Source organism: Ammodytes marinus, assembly GCF_949987685.1.
Source record: "Ammodytes marinus genome assembly, chromosome: 10".
NCBI classification, from domain to species: domain Eukaryota; kingdom Metazoa; phylum Chordata; class Actinopteri; order Uranoscopiformes; family Ammodytidae; genus Ammodytes; species Ammodytes marinus.
Window position 1 is genome coordinate 19,610,244 of NC_137214.1, and position 27,556 is coordinate 19,637,799.

Here is a 27,556-nt window from a genome sequence, read left to right on the forward strand (position 1 = left end):
GTCCTTGTTCCCAACTCTAAACTAAAAATCAGGCACAGGATTTATAAAGTCTTCAAGAAATTTTATTCAACCAATATAAGAAGATTATACGTTCACTATATAGAAAGAAAAGATAAAATAAAATGAACGGAAGGAAATTAAGTACCTACACTCCCATTTATGTGGTTAATATATGTAGATAAGTATAAAACTTAGCTTATTTGTTTTATGTAATTTGTTCACATTAAATTTAGTTCATGAGTTCTCTTCTTTAAATTTCAAAGTTTGTCCACTGTTTACACAACTTTAAATATTCTCTGAGTTGATGGCCGAGCTTTCACCAAAGTCATATACATTTGAATTTCTTCAAACTCTTATAACAATGGTGATTTTGCGACACAAAGAGTCAGGAAAAAGTTGGTTCCACAGCTTTAAAACCTTGTTGATCCAAAAGAGATCCTATTCGGAGCGCTATCAATTATAAAAGTTTATCCACCGTTTATACAACTTTAAATATTCTCTGAGTTTATGGCCGAGCTTTCACCAAAGTCATATTAATTTTAATTTTTTCAAACTCTTATAACAATGGTGATTTTGCAACACAAAGAGTCAGGAAAAGTTGGTCACAACAGCTCAAAACTTCAACTCGATGCCATTCCGCAACCTGGTTCATCAATTAATTCCTATTAGTAACCCAAATGTTTCCTTACCAATCTTCTCAGAAAAGAGAAGAATTGGTTCAGAGCTTCACCTTCTTCTTTAGAACAAAAAATTAACAGCCCTCAATTTTTCTAAGTATTTTGCACTCAAAAAGATTCAGAGTGTTTCTTTCGAGTTTTTCTTTCGTCCATGCTGAAAGAACAAAAAAGTGGAACAGTCAAAACTTCCCCAAAAACCAGCAGCCCTTCTTGCTCAAAACCCTGGCTTTATATAGTCTGAAGACAGAGAGAGTGGGTGTGTGTATTAGGAGGGGAGAGGGTAGGGGAAAGATGAGGGTGTGTGTGTGTCCAGCTCAAGGACCCACTGCACTCCTTGTCTCTCTCACCCCTGACCTTGTCCCAGGACAAGCCCAGGCATGCCTTTTCAGAGAGGCCTTAGGAATTCACAATTATGTATATATTTCAGGATAAAAACCTGAATACAACACTTTTAGTGATTCTACCTTAATATTAAAGGTCACTTGTTACCTGGCCTGTCTTATTCAAAATATCATACTTTTCCATACGAAAACAAGAAATATACATTTCCCATTCACCTAAGACCAAGATATGTGCAATGAAAAGTTGCAATATTCTTGCCTACCTCAACAATAACTCTCGTAATTGCAATATGTTGAATGTTTATAACCATGTTAAACAATTAAAACTCTTTCTCTCAATACTTTGTTGCTTATTTACAGTCTGGTAATGCTGGAGTCCATACACAGAATATAATATAAAGAGAAGTAGTCTTCTGTTTTCTCTCTTATAAAGATGTTTCGAATACCCACATGGTCTGACTGACCTGGATATGGAGAGACAGAAACAGGCTTTTGTCTTTTTTATTGCTTTTCTGAGAAACAGATCTCCCTCCAGGTGTCCAGGTTTCTCAACAGTAGGGATGATGTATCTTTAATATAAATAACCACCTATCTACAGTCTATGAATGGCTATTATTTCTTAACCAGGGAGCTACCAATATCCTTTAAAAAAACACATATTTTTATTTAGTTCATGCTATCAGTCATGTTGCATTACATTATGTTAGTGTCACTTTGCATGGAATGGATAATTAATTCTTCACTTTGCTGCAAGTGGCCGCTAAACTGGTTGTCCCACTGTCCATGTAATTCATTTACATCATTATGTTCATTCATCACATTAATTCAAAAATATATCTCCATAAAATCCAATAACGGCATGGTGTAAAGACTAAAACATAAAGTAAATAAAGAAATACACTTGTGAGACATGTATCTCGAAAATTTGACAGAATCCAGTTAGGGCCTGTCGTAACACAATCTGGTGTGATATGATGGTAAATGGACTCCACTTATATAGTACCTTTCCCTGGTTTTTCACAGACTCAAAGCGCTTTACATTGTTTTGTACAGATTCACCCAATCACACACACATTCATACATTCATAGCAGCAGCTACCACACAGGGTGCAAGTTAACTATCGGAAGCAATTTGGGGTTCAGTGTCTTGCCCAGGGACACTTCGACATGTGGTAGGGAGGCGGGGGATCGAACCACTGACCCTGCACTCCAGTGGCCGCAGCCGCCCTGATGCAGCAACAAGCCATGGTGAAGCTAAATCCGGCAGATGTCTTACATCATTTTCTAGAATCTTAAAAAGGATAATTCCTGCTTAATACAATAGGTCTTATTTTACGAGTTCTGACAATCATTCCTATCACTTCTAGGACCATCTGGATACACAGCGATGTCAAATGAGGTGAGAAACATGAGCGGTAATACGATCACACAGGCAAACCTCCAGGCTATACAAACTTAATGGGAAGAGGGAGAGAGAAGGTGAATGGACTAATTATTGCCTAATGTTCATTATAAGCATCCACCACTGTCTGGCCTGCCTTTACCTGCCACTAGTAGCCCCTGGGGCTGAGAGGTTTCGTAGGCCCCCCCCCCCCCCGGGCGGCGGTCTTACAATACAGATGCGTTAAAGCCAGCGGTGGGGACCCAGGACCTTCTAGTGGGGTCCGGGGGCATGCCCCCACGGAAGAAAATGTTGAACCTTTTAAAGTAAAATGCATCAATCTGGTGCACTTTGAGAAGAAAACTAAGACCCTGTTTCCACCTGGGATTAACATCTGACTTTTTGAATCTGGTTACAAGTGGCCAGCTCTCAGTCCGTGTGTTCCCACTTGTATTTTCAAATGTGACTTCTTTGTCTACTTGTGATCCGATTCCATTTACCCGCGCTGTATTTAAATCAACACGTACATCATTTCCGTTTGCATTGCTGTTTTTAACCGGTGGGGTTCAAACAAGTAAACATACAGGGCTGTACAGTGGCACAGTTTTAATCGCATTTGCTATTAAAATGCATTAGGCCTACATGCGAAGATAATTACCAGTCTAGGTTGACGAGATAGGCTACTGTCTCATTTAGACAAGGAGGAGCGATGCACAACAGGGCTCTACATTAACACTCGCCAAATGCGGGAAATATCATAGATAGTAGGCCTATATAAAAGTAAAAACTCTTAGGCGAGTAAGTTATTACGCCTCTTTGGTTGGTGAAAGATGTGTGTTTGCCGGGCGGCTTTTCTAACGTCTGCTACACTCTTGTCACCACCAGTAGCACACGGCTTTCTGTATGCAGTTAAGATACTGCATATATGCGAACAGAATATTTCCTGTGCGCCTTCACATTAAAAGCCTGTTACTAGCCAAATGCGAGTTGACTTTTATTCTTAAGCAGATAAGAACAGGAAGTCGTTGCCTTGCAGCTCTCCAGTCAATAGCAGCGATTTCCGTGTTTTCAGATTTACAGTGAAATGAAAACAGAGGACAGAAAGCTTGTCATTTACAATACTGGCGGATGTAACTAACGTTCATGAGGCTTCTATAAAAGCTACATGAACGCCAGTGATGCATTTTCAACGTATTTCCGCTCAGGCAGGGGGCAGCAGTTGAGTAGGCGGTCCCTAATGTGACCAAAAACCACTACAAAATACAAGCGACACAACCGACGTAAACCACCTCCGAATGTGGTTTTTGTGATCCGATCTCAATGCGTCTTGAGAGTGTTTTCACCTGTAGTTAAAGCTTTATTCATTTGATCCGATTACAAAAGTCAGATGTTAATGCCAAGTGGAAACGGGGTCTAAGGCTATATCAACTGCGTCCTATGTGAGCTATTTTCTGGAATCATTTGGAGACACAGAAATACCAAAAAGTAGAAACAAAAATATACAGGTTTAAAAAATCCAGTCAGTCAGCATTTTTTTTTAGATAATCCCTTATCCCAAAGCTACTTCTCTCTTTGAATTCTTTGTTTTGTTTTTAATGGCTCAACTCAATATAGGCCATTGATCTGCGTTGCCCCGAACAATGTTATTTAAACAAAAATAACAAAAATATACTGGTGAATGATCTGATCTTCATAGGCCAAAAATAATGTGATTTTTTTAATTTTTTCTTCACTGGTTCATGATGGGCCCCTGATCTCCGTACTCCCCCCCCTCCACGAAGCTTAGACTCATGAGCCAGTCAATAATTTATTGTTTTGAATGACAATGTCCGGGGCCTTCTTAGATCAGGGGCCTATATTTAGACAGTAAAAAAAAAAAAAAAAAACATTTAGAGGCCCCTGATCTTCGTAGGCCCTGGGGCTTCAGGTAAGCCCGTGCATAAAGGTGGCCCTGACTGTTTAAAATGGACTTGCTTTTTTTAACTTTGACCAACTGTACTTAATGCAGTTCTGGGTTCCAATTTTATTTTGCAATGAGGCATTTTTTCAGACACCTCAGATGCAATCACTTTCAGTTTAACTGAGTAACTGACCAAACTGTTTGTTTGTTTGGCTGTATTGCCTGACTGCTTGTGCTTATTGTCCATGTGTGCACACAATCTACTTGAAACTTGAAAAGAGAGAACATGTCACTTTACATCCTATAATACATGACTAAACCTCACATATACTATACTATGTTCATCATGTTAGGAGTCATCATACAAACAATGTATACGGTATAGAAGTTAAATGCAAAAAGTTGCTTTAAACTTTTAACCAAAAAAAAACGCTTATCTGTGTAGTATCTGTAACTGCTGATGGTATAGGGTGAAATGGTGGAAATTAATCATGACTTACTGCATATATTCTTGCTTAATGTCTTCTTTTGATCGGAAGTTATATTGTGGACAATACATTTCACTATCTCGCCTCCCTTGCCCAAATCTTCCCTTTTCTTTAGTTTACTCCTGTCGCAAGGTCACAAACTGAAAAGAGAACAAAAAATAATTCCTTCTACCACTGTCTCAGCTGCAGCTAACACTTTTTTATTTTCCAACCTAACATCTTGATTGTCCACCCTAAAAATAAAAATGTCCACACATTTCCTGTTAAAACTGCATACATTTGGCTCTCTTTTTCGGAGCCATAGCTGGTGAAAAAAACAAGCTCAATACCAGCTGCGTTGAAGGCATACTCCCTGATCTGCTTCTATACTGTCCATTAAGAGAGACATCGGCATTGATCACACAAAAGTCATTGACATTCTCAAAAACGTGATAAATAGGAGGATTTTGCTGTGATTCAATTTTGATACAGAAAGGTGGATTACATCTCATTTTGATATTATTCCTTGTTTTCCCTTGAATAATGTTCTGTTCTCTTTACTTTTACCTGTGGATTTGTTTGGGGGGCAATACAAGAACATAGTCAATTTAAAGAAATAATTGTTTTAATATTCAAGAGCATTGATTATTTTTTCAGTGGTTCAGAATCATTAATAAAGTGTTCAAGCTTCAGCTTCCATGTCTATATGTTGTTTATTTCAATGTTCAATATCCATTTATGCTGTATATATAGGATAGCCAATACTTGTGTAGCAACCCAAAGTGCATTATATAGAGTGGGTGGCTTACTTGGTGCTGCTTGCAACAGGTGACATGTTTTTTTTTGGTACTGAATACATGGAACTCTTATGTTACAGACTGTAATCTGTAATTTCTTAAGGTTTTGCAATTATACTATGGAAGGGGACATGAGGTGGCAAGGGATTTAAAATTCTTGTATTTTTCCCAACCTTTGACACTGGAACAAGCGGTCCCTAATTACAGCCTTCTCAAAGACGAATAATTTGTTTTCTCTTAGTAAATGAGTCTCGTTGTTCTAAAGTGATGCTCCGTGGAGAGAAGCTTAGATGTCGACATGTTAGATCTGATCCCCAGGGCTCAGAAAGCAATGTTGTCAGTGAGTGTTTTGGCAACACAGCTTTTGCAGGCGTGACGGGTTTGTTCAGACCTGTTTAGTTATGGGAGCTGTCTGTTGGTCCGAGCGAAGGAAAGTTATACAACTTGTTTGATCTTCTCTTTCAGTTTACTTCCTTTCTATCCATCCTCATCCATACAAGTCTCTTTTTCAGTTTTCTTTGGATGGCTTTAAAACAATATTCACCCTTTCCCAGCATTCATTCCACCAAGTTCTACCATGTTTAGTTATCTCCCTGATCCCCGACCGTCGGGAGTGAAACTGTGTGGCCAGACTTTTTTTCCCAGTGTGCCCACGATACGGACATGCAGCAGATGATGAGCAGGGATTTGCTGATTTTGACTATAACTGAGTATACCTTTAATGATGAACTGGTCTAGATCCATTTGAAATCCTTGATCAGGTATTTAATCTTCCTCAGGATCCCTTTATCTATTTTGGTAGGAGCCACCTGGAGCTAAATAGTTTATCTTCTCCCTAGATGGTGCTTTAAAAAAAAACGTTGTAATGTTTGCACTGTATTAAAGTATAAAGTAAACTGTAATTAATAATCACTGCTGGCAACCAGGTGCACTAACTGTTCATTTGGTCTGAGGATTTGACTGTGACACTCTTTCTCCTACCTGCAGGCTCTCACAGTACCACTACACACACATCAGTCAGGTCACAGTAATGTTAATAAAACAAAATGTCATACGAAGTGCCAAGTACCATTAATAACCTGTTAGAAAGGTAAAGTGAAGAACATTTTAGAGAGGTTTGACATGTTTGTCCTGCAGGCACTGGCATGCTAAAATGTATGTACATTTGTTAATGCCAACCAGGGAAAAGGTAGCCTGGAAATCCTGACCCTGATATCTTGAACGATAGAGGGTCTGGCGACGATCAATAGTAATTTCCAACTCTAGGGGCGGCTCCTACTCGTGCATTTCAAATGCCACTGCACGCAGTTGGATAGCACTACAACCAATCAGAGCGATGCACAAGTGACGTAAGCCCCGTTCGTTTAGCGAACAGCTGTTAAACTGTTCAATTAAACGTTTGCCGTTGTCGGTCGGCAAAACAGAACATTCCACTTACTTGCTAGTGAAAGCTATGAGTCCCGTCTTCCAATTCGTTAAGGGTCGAGGCCAAAGCAGTCTCAAACTCACACAACATATCCGCAGCCATATTTGATGTTTACTATCACAGCTTCGACGTCGCATGCACGTCACTGTCGTCATCCGGTTACGTCCTCCCCAGAGCACCATATAAAGGGCTCTGGCGCGCCCATATTAGATAGAACCAATTGAAACGTTATACCAGATTTCTGGTAGTCTTGATAAGCTTCAACGGAGCGTCTCCAGACCAACACGCGCAGCAAATTTAATTTGCCAGCGCCTAGTGGCAGGTCTGGGAATGCCAGGCTAGGGAAAAGGTGTTTGCTGCATGACATTCTGAAAAGGGTGCAAACTTGTCAATGGTGAAATAGGTGACAAAAGCCCTATTTGCACATGTTAAGCATTACCTGGTGACCTCTAATCGTTTTTAATAATTGCAGAGGTTGTATGTAATCTTAATCCTGTGTGAATATATGCATGTTCTTAATTGTACAGTACAATTCAACTGCCAATAACTGATCATATTTTGCCAAACAAAGAGGTCTTGTGATAATAATTGTCATGTGCTCGCTATTAAGCTCATGTGAAATTGGAGCAAAAACAAAAGTGTTAAATTTATATTTTTGTTAAGTGTATGTAACCAACCAGCCTGTTGCCACTTGAGTACTTAATTGCTCAGTCAGCTGGAAGGTTGGTCTTTAATTGGTCAGCTGTGTGTAATGTCTTTAACCACCAGACATTGCGATCGATGGGATATGTTTAACAGACTGACCCTCTGTTAAAATCAGCTGCCATTCACACGCGTGACTGCTGAGACCTATCTAACAATCAGCCAGTGTAGAAAGATGAGAAGTAGAGCGTGTTGAAGGTAGGTACAGGCAAAAACAGGAATAGAGGATGAGAAAAAAGAGAAGAGAATAATAGGCAAGATGGGATGAGAGAAATGGTGGAGATAGAATGGTCGAGACATTCTTAGAATACAATAGTTCAGGAATTGCGCATGGGATGAATGTGTCTGCTGTATCTGCTTCATGTGTTGCTAAAAAGTGAGGGGGTGTCAAGGTTTACTGACAAGCTATTCAGCTTTCACTGCCATCCATTAGGGTTTGTAGACACAAAAGCCCTCAGTCACACACCTTTACATTTGAGTCGGTAAGTCAATGTTGACATACTGTATGAAGTGGTAGAAAGGAAGGACATAGTAAGGGGGTGTCTTAGCAAAGCGAACATATAGAGGCTGTTGGAGCTCGAGGACATCTATATATGAGAGGAGCAGCATCTGTAGGGCAGCGTATCAATGTTCCAAGGGCTCAATGGGATAATACGTCAGGGAAAAAACAAGGATTACTGACTCTCCTGCATCTAAACTCAAAGCAGAAGAATGCGATTGGATCATTTTAGCTAACTTTCTATCAGTGACTGCAGTCAGCAGTCCCCTCCCTCGTCCCTACGTTACCAACGCACAGCGGTCAGATAGCGCCAAGATGGAGGTTTTTCTTACTACAATAGCACATGTGGTCAGGTGGCATATTATTTTTATGGTGAATTAATATTATATTAATAACTTGTGTTTTATTTAGGTTCATCTACACTACAGTCATAGTGAAGGGAAGCAATCGTGAAAACAACAGTACAGAAGTCAGTTTGTTGTAACTTCAAACTCTGATATTACATATTATTACTGTCAACAGAAGTAGATATTATAAATTGCTGTCTGTGAATTTATCTTGCAACTGAAAGAGCCACAATGGGAAAAGCCTTAATCAAACACCTTTTAAATCTGACTTAAAAAGCCATGTAGCTAAAAAGATGAATGTGGAAATGATACAGCTGCCTGGGAATTTCAAACAGCGATGGCTTTTGTTTTAGCATTGATTTGCAGTTCCAATGCCTGCTGCTCGAGCACAAACTGAGAAAAGAAATAAAAGGAGACAGACGGGAAGACAATAGAAAGATATTATACATTTAATTTATATATTTTTTTGCTACATTTGCTTTTTGTCTGATGCTGCAGACCCAAACAATCTAGGGGTTTGCAGAATCATCTAATATACATTGTATGTTTACAACACTTTACAACAATTATATTTATATTTCATTATATTATGAATTAATTTCATGTGTAACTGCAATAAAGGTATTATGCCGATGCAGTGGTGCTGTATTGTTATGAGCACCATTGGTGAATAGCAACAGTGGATCTGGCCGGGCCGTGGCGGCATAGTACGTCCACACAAAAAATCCAAAAGCTAACTGTGCGTTTTATATTGCTCTTTGGTAGGTCACATCAATGACATTGTTTCAGCATGTGGTGTGGGTCAGTTAATTTTGTAGGAGTGGGCTTCCTGATTCTAGTTTGTGAGCAAGGCAGGATACTGCCTGGGAAGGTCTCCCTTTCAGAAGATGAGGAGGGGGTTTGAGGGTATGTCAACCTCAGTTTTGCACACTGGGAGCCTGACAGAGGGGGAGCCGGGGAATATATTAAATGGAGCACTTTTTATGGAAGAGGACACTGGGGGCAATTGTAACATCTCAAATTGCACTTTTCAGAACCATAAAACTTATTTTGAACAAAATAATTGTAATCATTTACTCTGCTGCTGAGGTCAAACCTTCTAAGGTTTTAACCTACAGTTTTTCTTCATATTGTCTTCACTATTAATGTATTTTTTGAAAGCCTCTCGTTTTGACTAACTTTGTCCAACATTTGATTGATGTAATCTGCGTTACTGACCTGACACAATCAAAATGCTCTGGGATAGTCCAGAAGCCAAATTTGCTCATGCTAGACCCACCAAAAGCCAATTTCTCATGATTTCAAAAATCTTCAATTTGAATTAATCAGATGTTTTTTACACTTTAATGATGGACATTGTGGCTAAAACTGTAGACATGTGTCTACTATTTTTATTATAATTAATTGATTTGTAATAGACTAGTTATGAAAGCCAGTAGTATTGAACATCAGTAATGTTAACTTAAAATTGTTTTATATTTGTTTTATATGGGGAAAATCCCTGAATGGAAAACTACATTATATAACATATATACTATATATTTTGTCATCTCTTCTGGCTCATTATTCACAACATGCTAAGGCTGCTGACAGAGCAAGCACCTAGATGTATGTCTGACTTTCCTTATGTTCTCCCCTCTGTGGCATTTTGATTGGTGAAGTTTATGTAATGGATTTAACAGTGACAGTTGTTACAGAGGCATATAGCCAATAAATGACATGAGTTACTGAGGACTGCCTAAAAGCCCCATACACAGGTCAACATGTTTAAAGAAATTGCGACCACACCACACCCAGGATAGGTTTTCAGAGGGATTTGGGGGTTGGAGGTTCCAAGTAGATCATATTTTCACTAGCCCAACTGAAAGACATAAACACTGTCTTTATTACATTATTTTGGGGATTTATTCAAAAGACTAACATAGTATGTTTATAACAGGGAAGTTCCATTTACATTTGGCAGGTTCCCTTTTTGTAATTGTTATGTAATGTTGATATTTATTTTTTTATATTCAAATATGACTAAGACCAACTCAAACCTCATGGCAGCCATATTTAAAAACACCGCTACTACGAGACGTAAACAACTTCATTACCGAACGTGGCGATCAAATTGACTGGCTGTATGGGTCCTCTTTGGTAAACAAAGTAAAGCGAGAGGCTTACTTACTTACTTACTGCCCTTTATGCCTAGTGGCCTGTAGGGCAGCAACAAAGGATCTCCACTCCTGTCTATTTTGGGCAAGCTTTTGGATAGAAAGCGAGAGGCAACACGTGTAAAAATAAGACGTATTCACCGTTGTTGTTGTGCTTAAAACTAGCTTTTGCTTTAGCGTTAGCCATGAGAGCAGCGACGTCGGCCGACATACACACATGTTTACAGTGACGTCATGACGTTGCTCTCTTGCCGGCTCCATGGCTGGCTCTGGTCTGTGTGAAACCAACCGGTTCATAACTGGTATAAGGCTGTAACCAGTTTTGAACTGGCCCCAGCACCAGCCCGGAACTGGCTCTTGGTTCTTTTTGCTGTGAAAGGGGTATAAGGCCCCTTTTCCACCGCAGGAACTAGGAACCTTTGGAGGAGCACTTCAAACGCACTAACCTCGGTCTAAATAAAGCTCCTGGGTTATTGTTCTACCCCAATTTACCCTTGGAAAAGCCCCTGTTAAGGTGGGTAGTCATTTCAAGGGTTCAGGACGATGGTCGCGGCGCTGCAGTGCTGAATATCTCTGATTGGTTGAGTACTCGCAGGGTTTTATTTCGGCCACAGATTAGAGCAGCCACACAGTGCACGTCATCATTTATATACAATCTATGGTCGAAAGCGATGCAATACTTCAGCTCAGGAGTCTCATCTACCATCAGCCTGATTTGCACAATCTTCAAGTGCAGACAACAATGGGCCACATGGACCTTTAAGTTACTTGAAGAGGAGAACTTGGAAATACAAGTTCCTGGTAGTTTTGGTGAAAAAGCGGCAATAGAGTTCAGCAAAAACATCAAATATGATGGTTTGGTCAGTGGTGGTTGCAAGAACTGGAAGAAAGCCTTGGTTATCTTTGTCAGACCAGTGATGACGTAAACACAATGTTGCTGCATGGAAAAGCTACAAGGCAACATTGCACAGTTGAATAGCATTATGCCAGTGAGATAGCAGAGAGAAGCGAGTATCAAAGGCAAATTGTAGCAGCCGCTTCAATGTTATAGGGAGACGGGGACTCTCTCTGCCTGGCAATGATGAATGTGAAGACAGCACAAACAGACAATGCCCTTGTGTGCATGGAGCTTTTGAAGGAGTTGGATCCTTTTCTTCAAAAACACAATCCTTCATAAAATGCTACCTATCTCTCAGAATGAGATGTTTGACTGATGAGCTCCTACAACTTGAAACTCGAAACTTGGAGGGCAGCAGTTGAGCTCTGGTTAAACTTCCATGATTCAAACTTCCCCTGAAGGCAACCATGGTAGGCAGCTGAGTAACAGCAGAGCTATAGGAATGGATATTTGCATTTGCTGATGAAAGTACAGAGTTTTAGGAATATAGGACGATAGTCTAAATAAATAATATTTTAGAAAGAATATATCCTGAGTTTCTGTCAGGCATTTTTGTTGGTGATTTCTAAGAAGAAACACTGTATCCTCATTCTGCCTGAATAAATTACAGTTATTTGAGAAAAGTTCATGTTTATGCTGTCAGATTTCACCATGACCTTTGCATTCTGTATCTGTTTATTCTACTGTATACCGTATCTACAAACAAAACTTCAGAGCAAAATCGTACTCAACGTTTGTCTTTCTGCTACTTACACACTCATATTCAACATAAATCTCCTTTTTTTATTTGTCCTTCTACCTGCCCATCTCTCACACTCAGACATGGCTCAAGGCTCCCTTACATTTATCAGGCATTATTGGATTTTCTTAACCATTCGGCTTAAGTCGACATAAGTCCAGACTTAACTTTCTTGATCCAAGTAGCCCATTTTATAGTTAACAGGGTTATACAATTGACAGTTATGGATCTCACCAGTTGTGTATGAAATTGTATGTCAATCCACAAGCTACTTATTGTGATTGCTCTGTATCTTCTTTTCCGTATTTTATCTTGGTGAAGCTTACTTGACCCACCTTTACTCTTTCCTATTCTTACTGCCAAAGACTGGTAGATGTATGGGTCTCAGCAGTTCCCATTAACTAAGCCTTGTTGCAAAGAAATTTAATACACATTTTGATAAATGAAAATAAGTTTGGAAGTAACACTATGTCACTGTTGAATACTCTGATCTCCAACACAGCACCTTTTTTCAGAAACACAGAAAAAACAACCCTGTCAGGGTGACATCCATCTTTCTGAGAAGGAGTGAGTGATTTCAAAGAGACCTGAAAAGGGTTTGTGAATTCCCTTCACCCGTAGAGGAACATTTAGTCCTTCAACTGAAGTTTGCATATCATCTATTGTGTTAAATTGTTGTATGATACCAAAAGTTTCACAAAATTGGAGCTCTAGAGACAACAACGCTTCCCCATGTCAGTATTTCTCTCTGTGTTGACGTACACTGAATAATAAAACCATTTGCTACACAGCTAAAATAATTTTTCCCTTTCCTTCAAGGACACAAAGTGAATAGCCTTTAGTTACAGAAAAATACAGGGCACAAAGCCGATTATGTAGATGCCTTTTGAAGGCGTATGGAACTGTCTCCTCAGCCCACTCAGTGCCAACACTATGTATTACCGTATCTTAACATTGCCCTGCTTGTTACCTTCAAATAACATCCTGAGTCCATGAGTACGCGCTCACAAAGATTATGCTATGAATGCAGGTACAAGTGTCCCAAATTCATTTGTCCATTGATTTACGTGATAAAGAAAACGGAATCACTGCATTGGGTGGAATTCCATTTTCGAGCAGGCCTACATGAAACAAATACTATAATAATGTATCATTACTACAAATAAAATAAAGATAATAACCCTAAGTTACAGCCCTGCATTTAACATGTCTCCTCTTTGTACTCAGACTAACTAGTCAAGGTTTTCTAAGATGTAGGTTATGAACCCCAGAGCAAACAGCTCACTCCAGTCAATCATAGCTTCCAGGAGCTTTTGCCATTGCTGCCCCAACCCTCTGGAACTCCCTCCCCACAAACATCCGAAATACAGTCTCAATAAACTCATTTAAAAGCCAACTCAAAACTCACCTCTTCAAGAAAGCATATGACCCCTGACCCACCCATACCACACCTGACTATTCCAAACCTAATTTTGAATTTGTATCTTGTTTTCCATTTTTATTTTTTTTCCTTATGTACTGTATTCATTTATTTTTTTAACCTTTATTTATACAGGTAAATCCCATTGAAACCGAAGACTCGTTTACAAGGGAGACCTGTTTTCCTTTCCCACGTTACCATTCACACACACATTTATACACCGATAGCAGGCTAACTATCGACATTCACACGAGGCAAGGTGGGTGAAGTGTCTTGCCCAAGGACACAACAACCATGTCACAGGTGGCAGGGCGGGGATCGAACCTCCAACCCTTTGATCATCAGCCGACCCGCTCTATCAACTGAGCCACAGTCGCACCATGTATATTCTATGTGATGTAAAGCGTCTTTGAGTGACCTCCAAAAAAGCGCTATATAAATCCTATCAATTATTATTATTGGGTGTGGAAGTGGAGGGATAAACATTGGGCTATTCAAGCTGCTGCCCTGTCACAGCCACCAATGAATGGTGGGCTGAATGGACAGTCTATCAGTCCAAGCCCCACTGTGCAGTTGCTCTAACTAGGTAGAGAAAATTCAATGAAGGGCTTGTTCACTTTGTTAGGAGTTTCCCCTAGGATTGAGACGCAGCAGGATGCATTTGGAAGTGTAACCTGCAGAGCCGGCCCAAGCCTTCAGGGGGCCCTAAGCGAAATATGATTAGGGGGCCCCTCTCCAATGTTAGCGCTGCTGAAACTATAGATCTTTGTTAAATATCATTCACACACCCAGTGTTTTCCGCTAGTGCCTCCACTGTGTGGCTGTGTGAAAATATTAGACAGCCGAGATTCAGACCCTCCTAGGAGGGTCCGGGGGCCCCCCGTGAGATTTTTTTAACCTTTTTAAAGTGAAATGCATGAATCTGGTAGCCTGGAAATCCAGACCCTGATATCTTGAACGATAGAGGGTCTGGCGACGATCAATTGTAATTTCCAACTCAAGGGGCGGCTCCAACTCGTGCATTTCAAATGCCACTGCACGCAGTTGGATAGCACTACAACCAATCAGAGCGATGCACAAGGCGACGTAAGCCCCTTTCGTTTAGCGAACAGCTGTTAAACTGTTAAATTAAACGTTTGCCGTTGTCGGTCGGCAAAATAGAACATTCCACTTACTTGCTAATGAAAGATTTGAGTGCCGTCTTCCAAATCGTTAAGGGTCGAGGCCAAAGCAGTCTCAAACTCACACAACATATCCGCAGCCATCTCTGATGTTTACTATCACGGCTTTGACGTCGCATGCACGTCACTGTCGTCATCCGGTTACGTCCTCCCCAGAGTACCATATAAGGGGCTCTGGCGCGCCCGCCAGATTTCTGGCTTTCTTGATAAGCTTCAACGGAGCGTGTCCAGACCAACACGCGCAGCAAATTTAATTTGCCAGCGCCTAGTGGCAGGTCTGGGAATGCCAGGCTATGAATCTGGTGCACTTTGAGAGGAAAATTAAGAGGCTAAATCTGAGAAATTGTGTGTGAACAAATAATTTGGAGACACTGGGTCAGATGAGTTAGAAGCTATTGAAGAAGGACAAATGGATTTTCCATAAAAATATTAATATAAAATAAAATATTATGGAGGGTCCTCTGGGTTGGGCTTGGAGCTCTTTTTCTTTCACGGGACATATTTCTCTGTAATATAGTGAATGCATTTAAATGCAGTGTGAGGAACGAAGCAGAAGAACTCTGTTGTCCAGCTACTGTATCTTTTTTTCCACAGACAAGGCTGAAATAGGCTATAGACTATACACAGTGCATGGGCAACTGAGGGCAGCCCCATTTCCAATTGTTTTTAAATAAACTCAATACACACTGTGCATGGATGTGAACGTGACATGATCAGATAATTTCGGATTTCCTCCCAGATGAACTGATTACATTTTTAGGCTATTAATTATCTAGACCAAAACATTTTATTCTTTTTTTTTGTATAACTCACATTTGCATAATATGATGTTAATATCAAACACACAAACTAAAAAAAAAAACAAAAAAAAAAAACTTTTTTTTTTCTTTTTTTTTTAGGGGGCCCCCCAGGCAGTCGGGGGCCCTGAGCGGCCGCTTAGTTCGCTTATGCCTCGGGCCGGCTATAACCTGTTTTGAGCATTCTCAATTGCGCCCTGCAGGGATAACAGTGGGGCTCCTGGGGGGCGCAAAGATCTTTTGGAAATGTGCAATTGCTTTTTCATATCTGTGTATCTATCTGCCAAAGGCTATTTACGCCTAAGAACAAACAACATTTTGCACAGCGATGAACAGGGAAAAATGTCTGTCAATGTCAAGCTTTCCCTAGATTTAGAAACAGATATGTTTTATTATACATAAATACATAACCAAAATACAAACCGTATTATTAATAAAACATTTTACTTATAGCGTTATTCTGCAAAGAAAGTTGCTCTACAAAGCAAAATATGTGAAACAGCAGACATTCATGAACAATTTACATCTTCATACATCAATCCTTGTTAAGAAAGTGCAATTAAAGTAGTTTTACCTTTATTCCATGTATATGCTTTGTGTGAATTTTATGTGGATACAAGCATTATCCTCTAGGTCAAGATACTTTACTGTCATGTGTGACAGCGCCAAATAGGACAGATAAAATGGGTGCTCTCTTCTTTCTTTGTTTTTTAGGTGGTTTGATTCAAATAAATATGAAGAGCTCACTCTGGAGAGAAAAACAGGGCGCTCTCTGCTATCCAGTGCTCCTTATCTTTTCTGTTTTCGAACAAAACTAAATCAATCTATCAGCCTTACAGCAAGGTGAAAAATTCAACAGGGGGCAGCCCCACTGTCAAATGAATTTAGGGGAAATGCCTGTGTCATCATGTAGAAAGTAATGGTGGAAGCTAAAACATTTTTCAAAACATGACCTGTGGGAGCTTGGCCCATAGGAGAGGATCTTCAGTCTGTGTGTTTGGATCATAGATAGTATAGGTTTGGATGAGTGGTTATGCAAGCTAAAAACATACATAGTAAAATACAATATTGATTCTGAAAGATATGTTTTGATTATCTTAATACATTTTCAGGGTGTTCCTCTAATAATTAACAAGGTCAAAATAAACATTTGCTGGCCATGTCGATGTCGGTAATAAATGGCAAAGTTGTTTGAGCAAATCCCCTTTGGGTTGAAAATATTAAAACGGCTGTTACTGAAACATCTGAAAGATTATACTGTTATGAGCAAATATTTGAGAAAGAGTATGGGTTTTTCATAACAAAAGAATATACTGTATATCAGACAGGAGAAAATGCTTGCACGTGAACACACACACGTTATTAGTCTGGCAGAGGATGAAAATCAATACAATATCACCACCCTGTGGTAGAAAGGCACAATATCTCTGTTAACCTGAAATGTGGGGTGCAAAACGCAGTACAGATCATTTGTCTCTATCATTGGCCACAAAGGTTGCTTCTACCTGAGAAAAAATGCTTTCCCTGTATCCACTTTCTAGTGAATAAAGATCATGCTAAGATCCCATGTTTGTTTCCCTTAAAAAAGAAAGAAGATATGGTTGTATTCAGAGATACTTACATGTGGCGCTGCAATACACTGATGTTTTTCCTTAGAATTTAAGATTGCAATTTAATTAAAGTGGTCAAAAATCCCAATTCACAATAACAGTTTATTTGTAATTGTATTACATTATTTCTGATGAGAGGAGCCGTTTCAAATCTCATCACTGAATTAACTGATGTGGCAGAAACAAAAATAGATCGGGTTCAGGAACACAGGAGATGCAATAAAAACACTGACTCAATTTGAAGGGAAAAAAAGAAAATAAAAAAACCTATCTGCATTTCAGTAGTGATGAAGTACAAATGTGTCTTAGAATCCTTCATATTTCTTTTGGCATTTGTTTTAAATGTTATTCAATAATGTAAAGACAGAACCAAACAGGAACATTGTGGTAAACAAGATAGTGATATTGAAATACATTGAAGACATGTATGCCAGCATAGATGGGCCTTATCAAGGTCACACAACTAATCTTCTTTAAGTTTGGAAGAGACATGAATGTCTACACACATGCATCAATCACAGTTTTTTATGTAGCAGTTAAAGGTGAAGTAAGCAGTTTATTTATGTTAATATAAGTGTTAAATCGCCCTGTATTCATACAGTGATCCCTTACATAAGGTGCGCGTTTCATAAAACCGATCTCTCCGTCAGCTGCTCTGCATATAATCGTCAAATAAACGTATTGGAGGATCCCAAAATTTTCATCCAATCACAAGAGAGAACGCTACAAACCGACACCCGTCTCACTCATGGTCTCACTGCCGGTGCACGCCAGAGCAACAGATGTTTATGTTTAAGCGCCTACAATGGCGGAGCAGGTAAAAATCCTTCCCAATGTCTGTTTTGATGGTTTTTATCATGTTTTATCACATTTATGGATCTGAGATGATGCTACATAACTCACTGCTTGAAGACCGCAGTGCATTAATGTGGTGACGTAGGGACGAGCGAGGGGACTGCTAACTGCAGTAACTGACAGGAAGTTAGCTAAAAGAACCATTCCGCTTACAGCACCTTTAATTATTCTTAAAATACAGAAAATGCAGCAACATATACTCAAAACAAAAAAAATACAAAAATAAGAAAGGCATATTCTGGATAAAAAATAACCCAAATGCTGCTCAAAATACCTTGCAGCTAAAAGAGAAGAAAAAAAGCAGAACATATTTCAGCCTTTAAGGATTGAGGTTGTTCAGTTTTCAAGATCCATCCTTTTATGCATTGAATTATTTCTAGTGCTGTGATCATGTTGAATAAAACAACAGAGATGTTGTAAGTTAAGTAGCAGGAAGAGCTTCTCAAGACATCAATGACATCAGACTTGAAACGGTATAGCAAGTGGAGAATGAGCCATCACACCGCTGACCTTTACAGATATTAAAGAATGCATTGACAATCATAACATTATCAGATCAATGTCAATTTCCTACTCCATATTATTTTACCGTTGCTATGACACAATAGTGATTCAACATGTTGCCTGTTTGTAAAGTTTTACACTCTGATATTTATTCGTCTATTTAAACACATGGAAAGTTGTGGGTTTAGCAGTAAATTACCATAACAGCCACACTTATCATGTTTAAGGGGATATGCTGTGTGATATAGCGACTCTGCTCTTTTTCCCTTAAGACAAATGCTTTAGCTAATTCTAGGATGTTGGTAAAGAAAGACTGGAGAGCTCAAACAAGTCTTACAATCGATCAACAGAAAACATATCAGCAACTACTTTGATACTTAATTCATCATTACATTTGTTTTATCAAGATGGTTCTAGTTCTCTGTGAGAATCATCAGAACCTCTTTTCAAACATGACTGCTTAAGCAGGTGTTAGTTGTGCTGCAAAACAGCAAGTGAAACCCTGGTGTTTCATATTATCAGTTCAGAGTCAACAGAAAAAGTGTAGATGGGTAGCATATAGCATGAACAGAGATAGTTAGTATGGCTGAGCAGACACAAAAAGATAAAAGGACAACAGCTACAAAGTAATCTACTTCCATCAACGGAAGTTTGATGCTGGGCTGTGATTGATTGAGGTGGTTGTTCTGGACTGCACTTTTCTTACCAATTCAAAATAAAACATGAACTTTAGCATAATTAAGGACTTAGTACTGTTATATTCAAAGAGTGGTTTCTGACAAGTATACCGTCCACCGTTTATCCTCCTACATAGCCACTGCATACAGCATTTTTTAATATAAATACATTGAGAGCATGATGTAGTTCAAATTCAATCTGTTCATAATTAATTTAGAAAAGCTAATAAGCACAATTGTATTTACATGTGTCAGTAACACAGCTCTGGACTGTATCTATGGTTAACAGGCCAATGCTCTCATCTCCATCTCATTTTGACGGTTCCTGTGGTTCATGTTGCTTTTTTATCAGATTGTATTGTATGTGTGTCTGTGGAGCTACTTTCTGGAAAACAACTGCTTGCTTCATTTTGTAGCATCACATACGCAGCAGAGGAAAGCTGAAACGGGCCAGAGATACTTGTTTAATACTTGTTTAACTAGTATACTACTACTAATATATATTAACATAATCTGTGGTGCCGAAACTGAAAATGAAGAGTTAAGTTTGTATAGGAAAGTAAGTAGATTCTCACCCTGCAATTAATGAACACATGGAGAACAGCATTGAGAAGGGTCACTCATAATTGTCGCCACTGGTTCTGCACCCTTTTTCCCAACATTGCAAATTGCCTCCTAGCACAAGGCTTCAAAGATATAAACATTTGTACAATCTTTAGAAAAAAAAATTATACTTCACATTGCATGTGCTCAATTTGTCATCTGGAAACAGTTCATTCCACAACAAACACATATCTGATAAGCTTCCCCTTTTCCTCAGTAAAACCTCTTGTTCCTCTCCTGTCTCTTCTGGAAGACTACAGCTCCCACCACAGCGCAAACTACGATTCCCAGCAGAGAGCACAGCAGAAGCAGGAAGACCTTCCAGCCAGTGAGGGGTGTGCCGCGGAAGTTTCCAGTGGGATCATCAATGTTGTCTGTGAAGGAAGAAGGGAGTCTATCTTTAACTTCAATGTATACATTGCTGATTGTTAGATTTGTGGATGATTGGTCTGTTTTGTTTGTTTGTTAGAAAGATTTCACGAAAATGGCTTGTGATGGATTATAATGAACCAAGGAGCACACACGTGTTAAAACCAGATACCTGATCCTAACATTATACGAGGTATTGTAGAAGACAAAAAAAAGTCCACATAAAGGAGCAAGTGGGAAGTGTGAATTCATACAAGACATATTTTGGGTGTAGTATTCTTTAAAAAAAAACACAGGAAATTAAAAATGGTGAAACTGTGTAGCTTATAGTATATATGTATGTGTTTTGCCATCAATGCTTAGAAATGGCCCCAGTTGCGCTAACTTGCTTCAGTATGTTTTTCCTCTATACAACTCTAATTCTTTATTCCCTGATTTATACACAAGGTTTTAGGCCAGTTTGTTCTTTTAGGTGACACTGCACAGTACATTACCTATGGCCCTACATGCATATATGGAAGAAACATAATTCTAAGTATGCTTTCCCTTTAACTTTAATTGACCTTTAGGCGACTTGAGAAGGCTGACGCTGGGCTCAATCTTGGTCCAGTCCAGGTTCTCCTCCTCGGGGGTGTGTTCTACCATCAGCTGGTAGAGCTTCATAGAGATGATGTCGTGGTTATCTGAAATATATTATACATTTGAAGTATTACTAACTAAATTGGTTATAATCTTTAATATAATGCTTTAAACATTGTATAAAAAGACATAACAGGAATATGTTTTGAGTCAATGTATAAGAGCACCACATTCTCACTTTGAGAATGGTTAAATGAAATGACATGAAAAAAATAAACATTCAATATAACAAAAAGGCTATTCAACAAAGCAAAACAAATAATAATAGTCCAGCCACTTTATGTTCAGAAGTGTCTTTGGGTTGTGTGTCAGTGTGCAGCCGTCCAGCCCCTACCTACCAGACAGATCTCCTGTAGCTGCTGAGGCCCCGAAGAAATATCCGGTAGGAAGACGAACACCTCCGATGTCGATGCACTCCTTCCATTCATTCTTGTCATCCACATCAATCATCACCTGTGGCATATACACTGAGTGTAAGTGATGCAAGTGACACTTTAATAATCATAGATATACATAGGCTATTAAAAAAATAAGAAAAATTGGCTTCAGTGCAGAGACACCCAGAGTAAGCCATAAGATTGAATGGTGCAAGTACACAAGAGGGGTTTTTGTTTTTCTCTATTAAGATCCTCAAATGCTAGAGTCAGTGTTCACCTAATAGAAGCTATGAGCATTCCTGAGAAAAAGAGTTGCTGCACTCACAGTGAGTCTTCCCTTGGAGTAGCGAATGGCGAGGTACGTGTCATGATCTCTATTCCTGAACTCGGCCGAGCAGCCTCCCAGCTCTGTCGCTCGACCATCTTTGCCGTGGTCGTAATTCACCGAGCCGTTGTTCACCATGGCCGAAATGTACGGAAAGGTGCGCTGGTGAAAGAAAGGTTTAAATTATACTTCTGGATCGTAAGAACATCTATTTTAAATTGAAGATGATGGTCGAATGAATAAATAAAACAAAAACAAAAGAAGCATGCATGTTACATTTCACATATCAGTTCACACACTGTACACAAAGGCTACCTCACGATGCAGAATATTTTTAGAATCTATCCTAACTCAGAAGTCCTATCTGATGTTTTGGATGACGCAATGATTTTTTTGTATTTAGAAAAAAAAAACTGACATACATATACTGCACATCATGCACTACTACATAATTTAAAAAGTTACCAAAATTAAGCAATAGGACCAAATAATGGGCAATATTAACAAAACAGTGGTTTGTGCATTCAAACAGAATTTAAGGGCCTGTTTTGGTGCCAAACGGATTAAAAAGCAGTGGGTCTGAATTTCATGAGGAATAAGAAAGATAAAAATTGGGACATGTGAAGCTGCGATGTGAAAGTAGCCAATTTCGCAACACAGGTTCTGGAGAAAAAAACTATTTTAAAATAAGTTTAAAATAGACAAGGTTGTTGCGGGACAGCCATCATGCTCAACAACTTGGGATGAAATTTGCTCTTTTGCAGAAGAAACAAATGTGAAAAATGTGGCAAAATACATTACGTTTTAAGTGTTAACATGCTCAAAAGGTTCAGACAAAATGCAACTTTAACGTTACGAAAAACATATAGTGCGTTTTGACGGCATGCTGATAGTTAAAAAACCTGAGCACCCACTCACATCCGTCGCATCATCGTTAGAGTAAGTATCTAAAAAAACGGCCAGCCCGTGGAAGATAGCATTGTTGGTAAACACAGGCCCTGCAAAGAAACAGGCAGGTCAATTGCCTCGAGCCGCACACTAAACACTTACATCCAGTCCATGCAGGTCATTGCGGAAGGTATCCAAAAAAATTGCCAGGCCAAGAAACGGATCTTGGCTTCCGAACACGGAGCCTAGGATGGAGGCAGAGATGAGGTGAGACATGAGCAGACAACTGGACCACTTCCCCGAGCTCAGCAGTGATGCCAGCAAGCTTGAAATGGTAGACACAGACATCTGGACATGATGAAAAACAGCTCAGTGATGGAGTGTGTTGGCATTTCAGTTAGGGCGAGTCAGCATGGCAGAGACAAATAACACATATTTGGAGTTGGGATAGCAATCTGTAGAGCTGCATACTCATGATTAAATAAGTGTTATGAGAGCAGGATATCTTATGCAGAAGCATTTGATGAAGCTAGGCCGAGGAAAACAAAACTGCAGTACAAGTGAAACAGTGTAGGGCAACTCTGAGGGTTACTTCCAGTCATTAGTCTTTTAACCCCATGCTAGACACAAAATAATCACAGCATGTCCACATAAGGTTATTCATCAGCCAGCTAAGTATGTGTGAATTATGTGTAATTGGGTATTGGATTCTAAACAAGAAACTATGATTTTCTAAGTAAACCTAAGTCACATGTTATGCCACTTCAAGACACATGCAGGTTGAGCTAGTATATTAGTGTGGAGCAAAACACAGACACTGGTCTCCAAGAAAACAAAACGCTTTGAGGAGAAAGACCTGACTAGTCCTCCCTTGGAGCTGAATTATTGTTAATAGTCACGTTACCTTTTAGCCTAGAGAAGGACAATTCCATCACATGATTTATATTTCCCTTTATGAGTTGCTCCATTTTGCATCCCATTTATCTATAGTGTTGTCCGTATTTAAATATTTGAAGGAAAAGTTGTGGTTACAAATAAGCAGCAGCTACAGTGAGTTAGATGAGGAGCTGCAGGTGACAGGTGAGTATTGCACTTTGACACATGCTAACGTCAACACTGTGATAGTGAAGTAGTGAAGGGCCTTCATACAATAAAGGGAGATCAAGCGGGGCGAGTTTCCTCCACTGAAAGTAGTAACTCAGCAGTAACGAACAACAAGGATGGAAAAAGGCCCAACATTACCCGGATGCAGTCTGTCCCTTGTATACCAGAGAGCGATGCCGTCGCCATGGAGACTCTTCTTTCCTGACCCATGAACTTTGAACTGCACATGCATCTCCCAGTCTTTCAGGTAACACGGCTGTGGACCACAAACATAAAAAGTATTCACCTCCTGCGGTGGCATCATGACATAAGCAAAACATGTAACTGGGGGATCAAACTCACCAGTAAAACTTTTTTTCCTACGTCAGTCATTTTTAAAGATTCATTTCTGACAGAGTATTTTATTTCATATATTTCAAATAAAAGTCAGCAGAAAGGATAGCCTGGAAATCCATACCCACCGCTAGGCGCTGGCAAATTAAATTTGCTGCGCCTGTTGGTCTGGACACTCTCCATTGAAGCTCATTCAATATGTCAGGAAATCCTGAGCTACGTTTCAATTGGTTCTGATATGGGCGGGCGAGAGCCCTATTTATGATGCTCAGGCGTACTCAGGAGCGGACGTAACCGGATGACGACAGTGCTGTGCATGCGGCGTCGGTCGAAGCCGTGATAGTAAACATCAAAGATGGCTGCGGATATGTTGTTTGAGTTTGAGACGGCTTTGGCCTTGACCCTTTACGATTTGGAAGACGGCACTCAAATCTTTCATTAGCAAGTAAGAGTAATGTTCTGTTTTGCTGACCGACCACGGCAAAAGTTGAATTTAACAGTTAATCCTGCTGTTCGCTAAACGAACGGGGCTTAATACGTCACCTTGTTCATTGCTCTGATTGGTTGTAGTGCTATCCAATAGTGCAGTGGCATTTGAAATGCACGAGTAGGAGCCGCCCCTTGAGTTGGGAATTACTATTGATCGTGGCCAGACCCTCTAGCGTTCTAGATATGGGTCTGGATTTCCAGGCTACAGAAAGGACACTCCAGTCTGAAAATAACCCCGGACTGAGTGAATTTTCAAAAGGAATTTTTTAAAACATGTATTAGTAATAAAAAGTATACAATTCATTCAAAGTTTGCAAACTAAGCTCTCACCTTCATCCAGAAATATTTAATGTGAGATAATGAACATTTATATGTTGCAGGGTTCCAATTATTACCCAACACAGATATAGGGAACATGCTAATAAGACCCACACAACTAATTTAAAGAGAGCCATACTGAGTGGGTAATGACTTTAGATTAACCTAATGGAGATCATGAAATCTAAAAGCTGAAACAGCATGCGATGGAGTATAAATGACAATGCAGCAGACACAGACTGGAGATATGAGCTATGTCTGTAGGCTTCCCCTCACCACAGTATTCCAGATGGAGCCCTGTTTGCTTCTCTCATCCGGAGTGAGTCGGACATATGAGCTCGTCACCAACGTGCTTCCCCAGAAGTCCCACTGACTAGAAGGGCTGCTGCCGACACCTGCAAGACAAACAGATGACAGGATAAGACATGATCAGACAGATGCAAGCAAATCCCATTCTGTTTTTGGGAGAACTTGATGGCCTTTCTGAATAACAAGTTGCTGTGGTGGGTCGATCTTACTTTTGTGATCGACCGGATGAGGTACAAAACTGTGTCACACTTAAAGATTTAAGCACTGATTTACAGTGTTTGCTGTTGTTTTATTTCTACCATTATTGTACAACATTGCTTTTTGAACACATGCACTTTTTAGATTCCAGGTGGCCTCATGTGAGCAAAGAAGTACAGCTTATAAAACAAGTAGAACACAATCGACACATGCAAGGTCCTTAGATGTTTTCCTGCACCTGTACTTTTCTGTGCACACCCTGGACAAACAGTAGAGTGGCCTGAGGGTGTGTCGAAATAGCTATGCACAGTTTTAGCTGCTCTGCGATATATGGCTTCCTTCAACATTTAGAATGTATGTCAAGGCCCTCTTCCTTGTGTACAAAGCCCTTCATGGGCTCGGACCAAGAAATATTGCCAACTTGACCTACTTAACAGTAACGACTACTAACACCTGCAGCTAGCTATTTGATTGGGCACAGTGATACAACTTCCTTTAGCTCAGCAGGATTTTATATATTGCAACTCTATTAGCAGACTCTTACAGTTTGGAACAACAAAACAATGCAACGCCTTGACAAGACTAAAAAATAACTGAACTGTAAGGTCAAAAAATAACATTTTAGCAGGGCAAAGTTTGGCTTACTACTGTTATGTGCTAAAGATGTGAGCGTGCCCACAATGCTGATATGCACAGTATGAAGTGTTTCAGCTTTTGAGCAGACCAGCGTTCAGTGCCGCAGGTGTTTCTGTGTTTTTAGCAGTTCCACCAACTTTCAACGTGACACAGCCCTGCCTGCTTTCAATACCTAAATGGTTGAACGCGTTGAACAGCTAGTTCTAAAATTAGAGCAACCAGACGACAGTGAGCTACATTAAATAGCCAACAAGTTGCTGGATAACTTGTGAAAGCAGCGGGAGATGGCAAAGCGGCAAAGTTTGGCTTACTACTGTTATGTGCTAAAGATGTGAGCGTGCCCACAATGCTGATATGCACAGTATGAAGTGTTTCAGCTTTTGAGCAGACCAGCGTTCAGTGCCGCAGGTGTTTCTGTGTTTTTAGCAGTTCCACCAACTTTCAACGTGACACAGCCCTGCCTGCTTTCAATACCTAAATGGTTGAACGCGTTGAACAGCTAGTTCTAAAATTAGAGCAACCAGACGACAGTGAGCTACATTAAATAGCCAACAAGTTGCTGGATAACTTGTGAAAGCAGCGGGAGATGGCAAAGCGGCAAAGTTTGGCTTACTACTGTTATGTGCTAAAGATGTGAGCGTGCCCACAATGCTGATATGCACAGTATGAAGTGTTTCAGCTTTTGAGCAGACCAGCGTTCAGTGCCGCAGGTGTTTCTGTGTTTTTAGCAGTTCCACCAACTTTCAACGTGACACAGCCCTGCCTGCTTTCAATACCTAAATGGTTGAACGCGTTGAACAGCTAGTTCTAAAATTAGAGCAACCAGACGACAGTGAGCTACATTAAATAGCCAACAAGTTGCTGGATAACTTGTGAAAGCAGCGGGAGATGGCAAAGCGGATAAAGCAGCAGGTTAGCTAAGGAGCTACGTGAGCCATGTTACCTTGGTAAGGTTTCATTAACGAGTGCTCCCTCTTCAGATGCTCTGTGTTTCCGTCCGTTAGGTCACAACACACCAGACAAAGCTCAAACACCAGGAGGACCACCGCTGTGCTCACAGCCGCTCCAAAATTTCTCATTTTGTTCAGACAGTCAGGGAGTGAAACTCTCACAACAAAATTGCTCCTCGAAACTCCATAAATCGAACTGGTCCCTTCTCTATTAGCATCCGGCAAGATACCACCCAGGTCCGACCTGTTATTACATGTATTACCACACATCTAAACCGGTAGAACGTGTGTGTTCTCTTTGCGTATTTGTAAAATCCTAAATTTTTAAAGACCGACATTTTCCGGTACACAAATCTGATGAAGTTGATACAGTATAAGTATAATGATACGGAAGAAACATTAAGCTCAGTGTGTTTCCGTACGGAATAGCTTTAGAAAACAGCGGAAATATTACCAGCCAATCAGAGACAAGCACATCACAAATTAAACCAATCAGGGAGCACCTGGCGTCTACTCGTTATCCACTAGATGTCGACAGAAGGTAAAAAATAATGGGAAGTACAGAGACTGAAGATTTGTCTGACTCAGTGGAGAATGGACATACACTACTTATTGTTGCTGAAACATATGGTATTGTAGGGATG

At 39.9% G+C, this 27,556-nt stretch overlaps 1 protein-coding gene across 1 annotated transcript; it reads right to left on the reverse strand.

Moving 5' to 3' along the window:
• Nucleotides 1–17,494: 17,494 nt before the first annotated feature.
• lman2 (lectin, mannose-binding 2) lies at nt 17,495–27,100 on the reverse strand. Its single transcript, XM_080035886.1, has 8 exons — nt 26,906–27,100; nt 25,096–25,214; nt 23,818–23,935; nt 22,738–22,820; nt 21,688–21,849; nt 21,324–21,438; nt 20,910–21,029; nt 17,495–20,351 (listed from the first exon to the last, which is right to left on the reverse strand). Exons 1-8 carry the CDS (start codon nt 27,039–27,041, stop codon nt 20,191–20,193), a joined length of 1,014 nt encoding a protein of 337 aa, XP_079892012.1. The 5' UTR covers nt 27,042–27,100; the 3' UTR covers nt 17,495–20,190.
• Between the last annotated feature and the right edge of the window lie 456 nt (nt 27,101–27,556).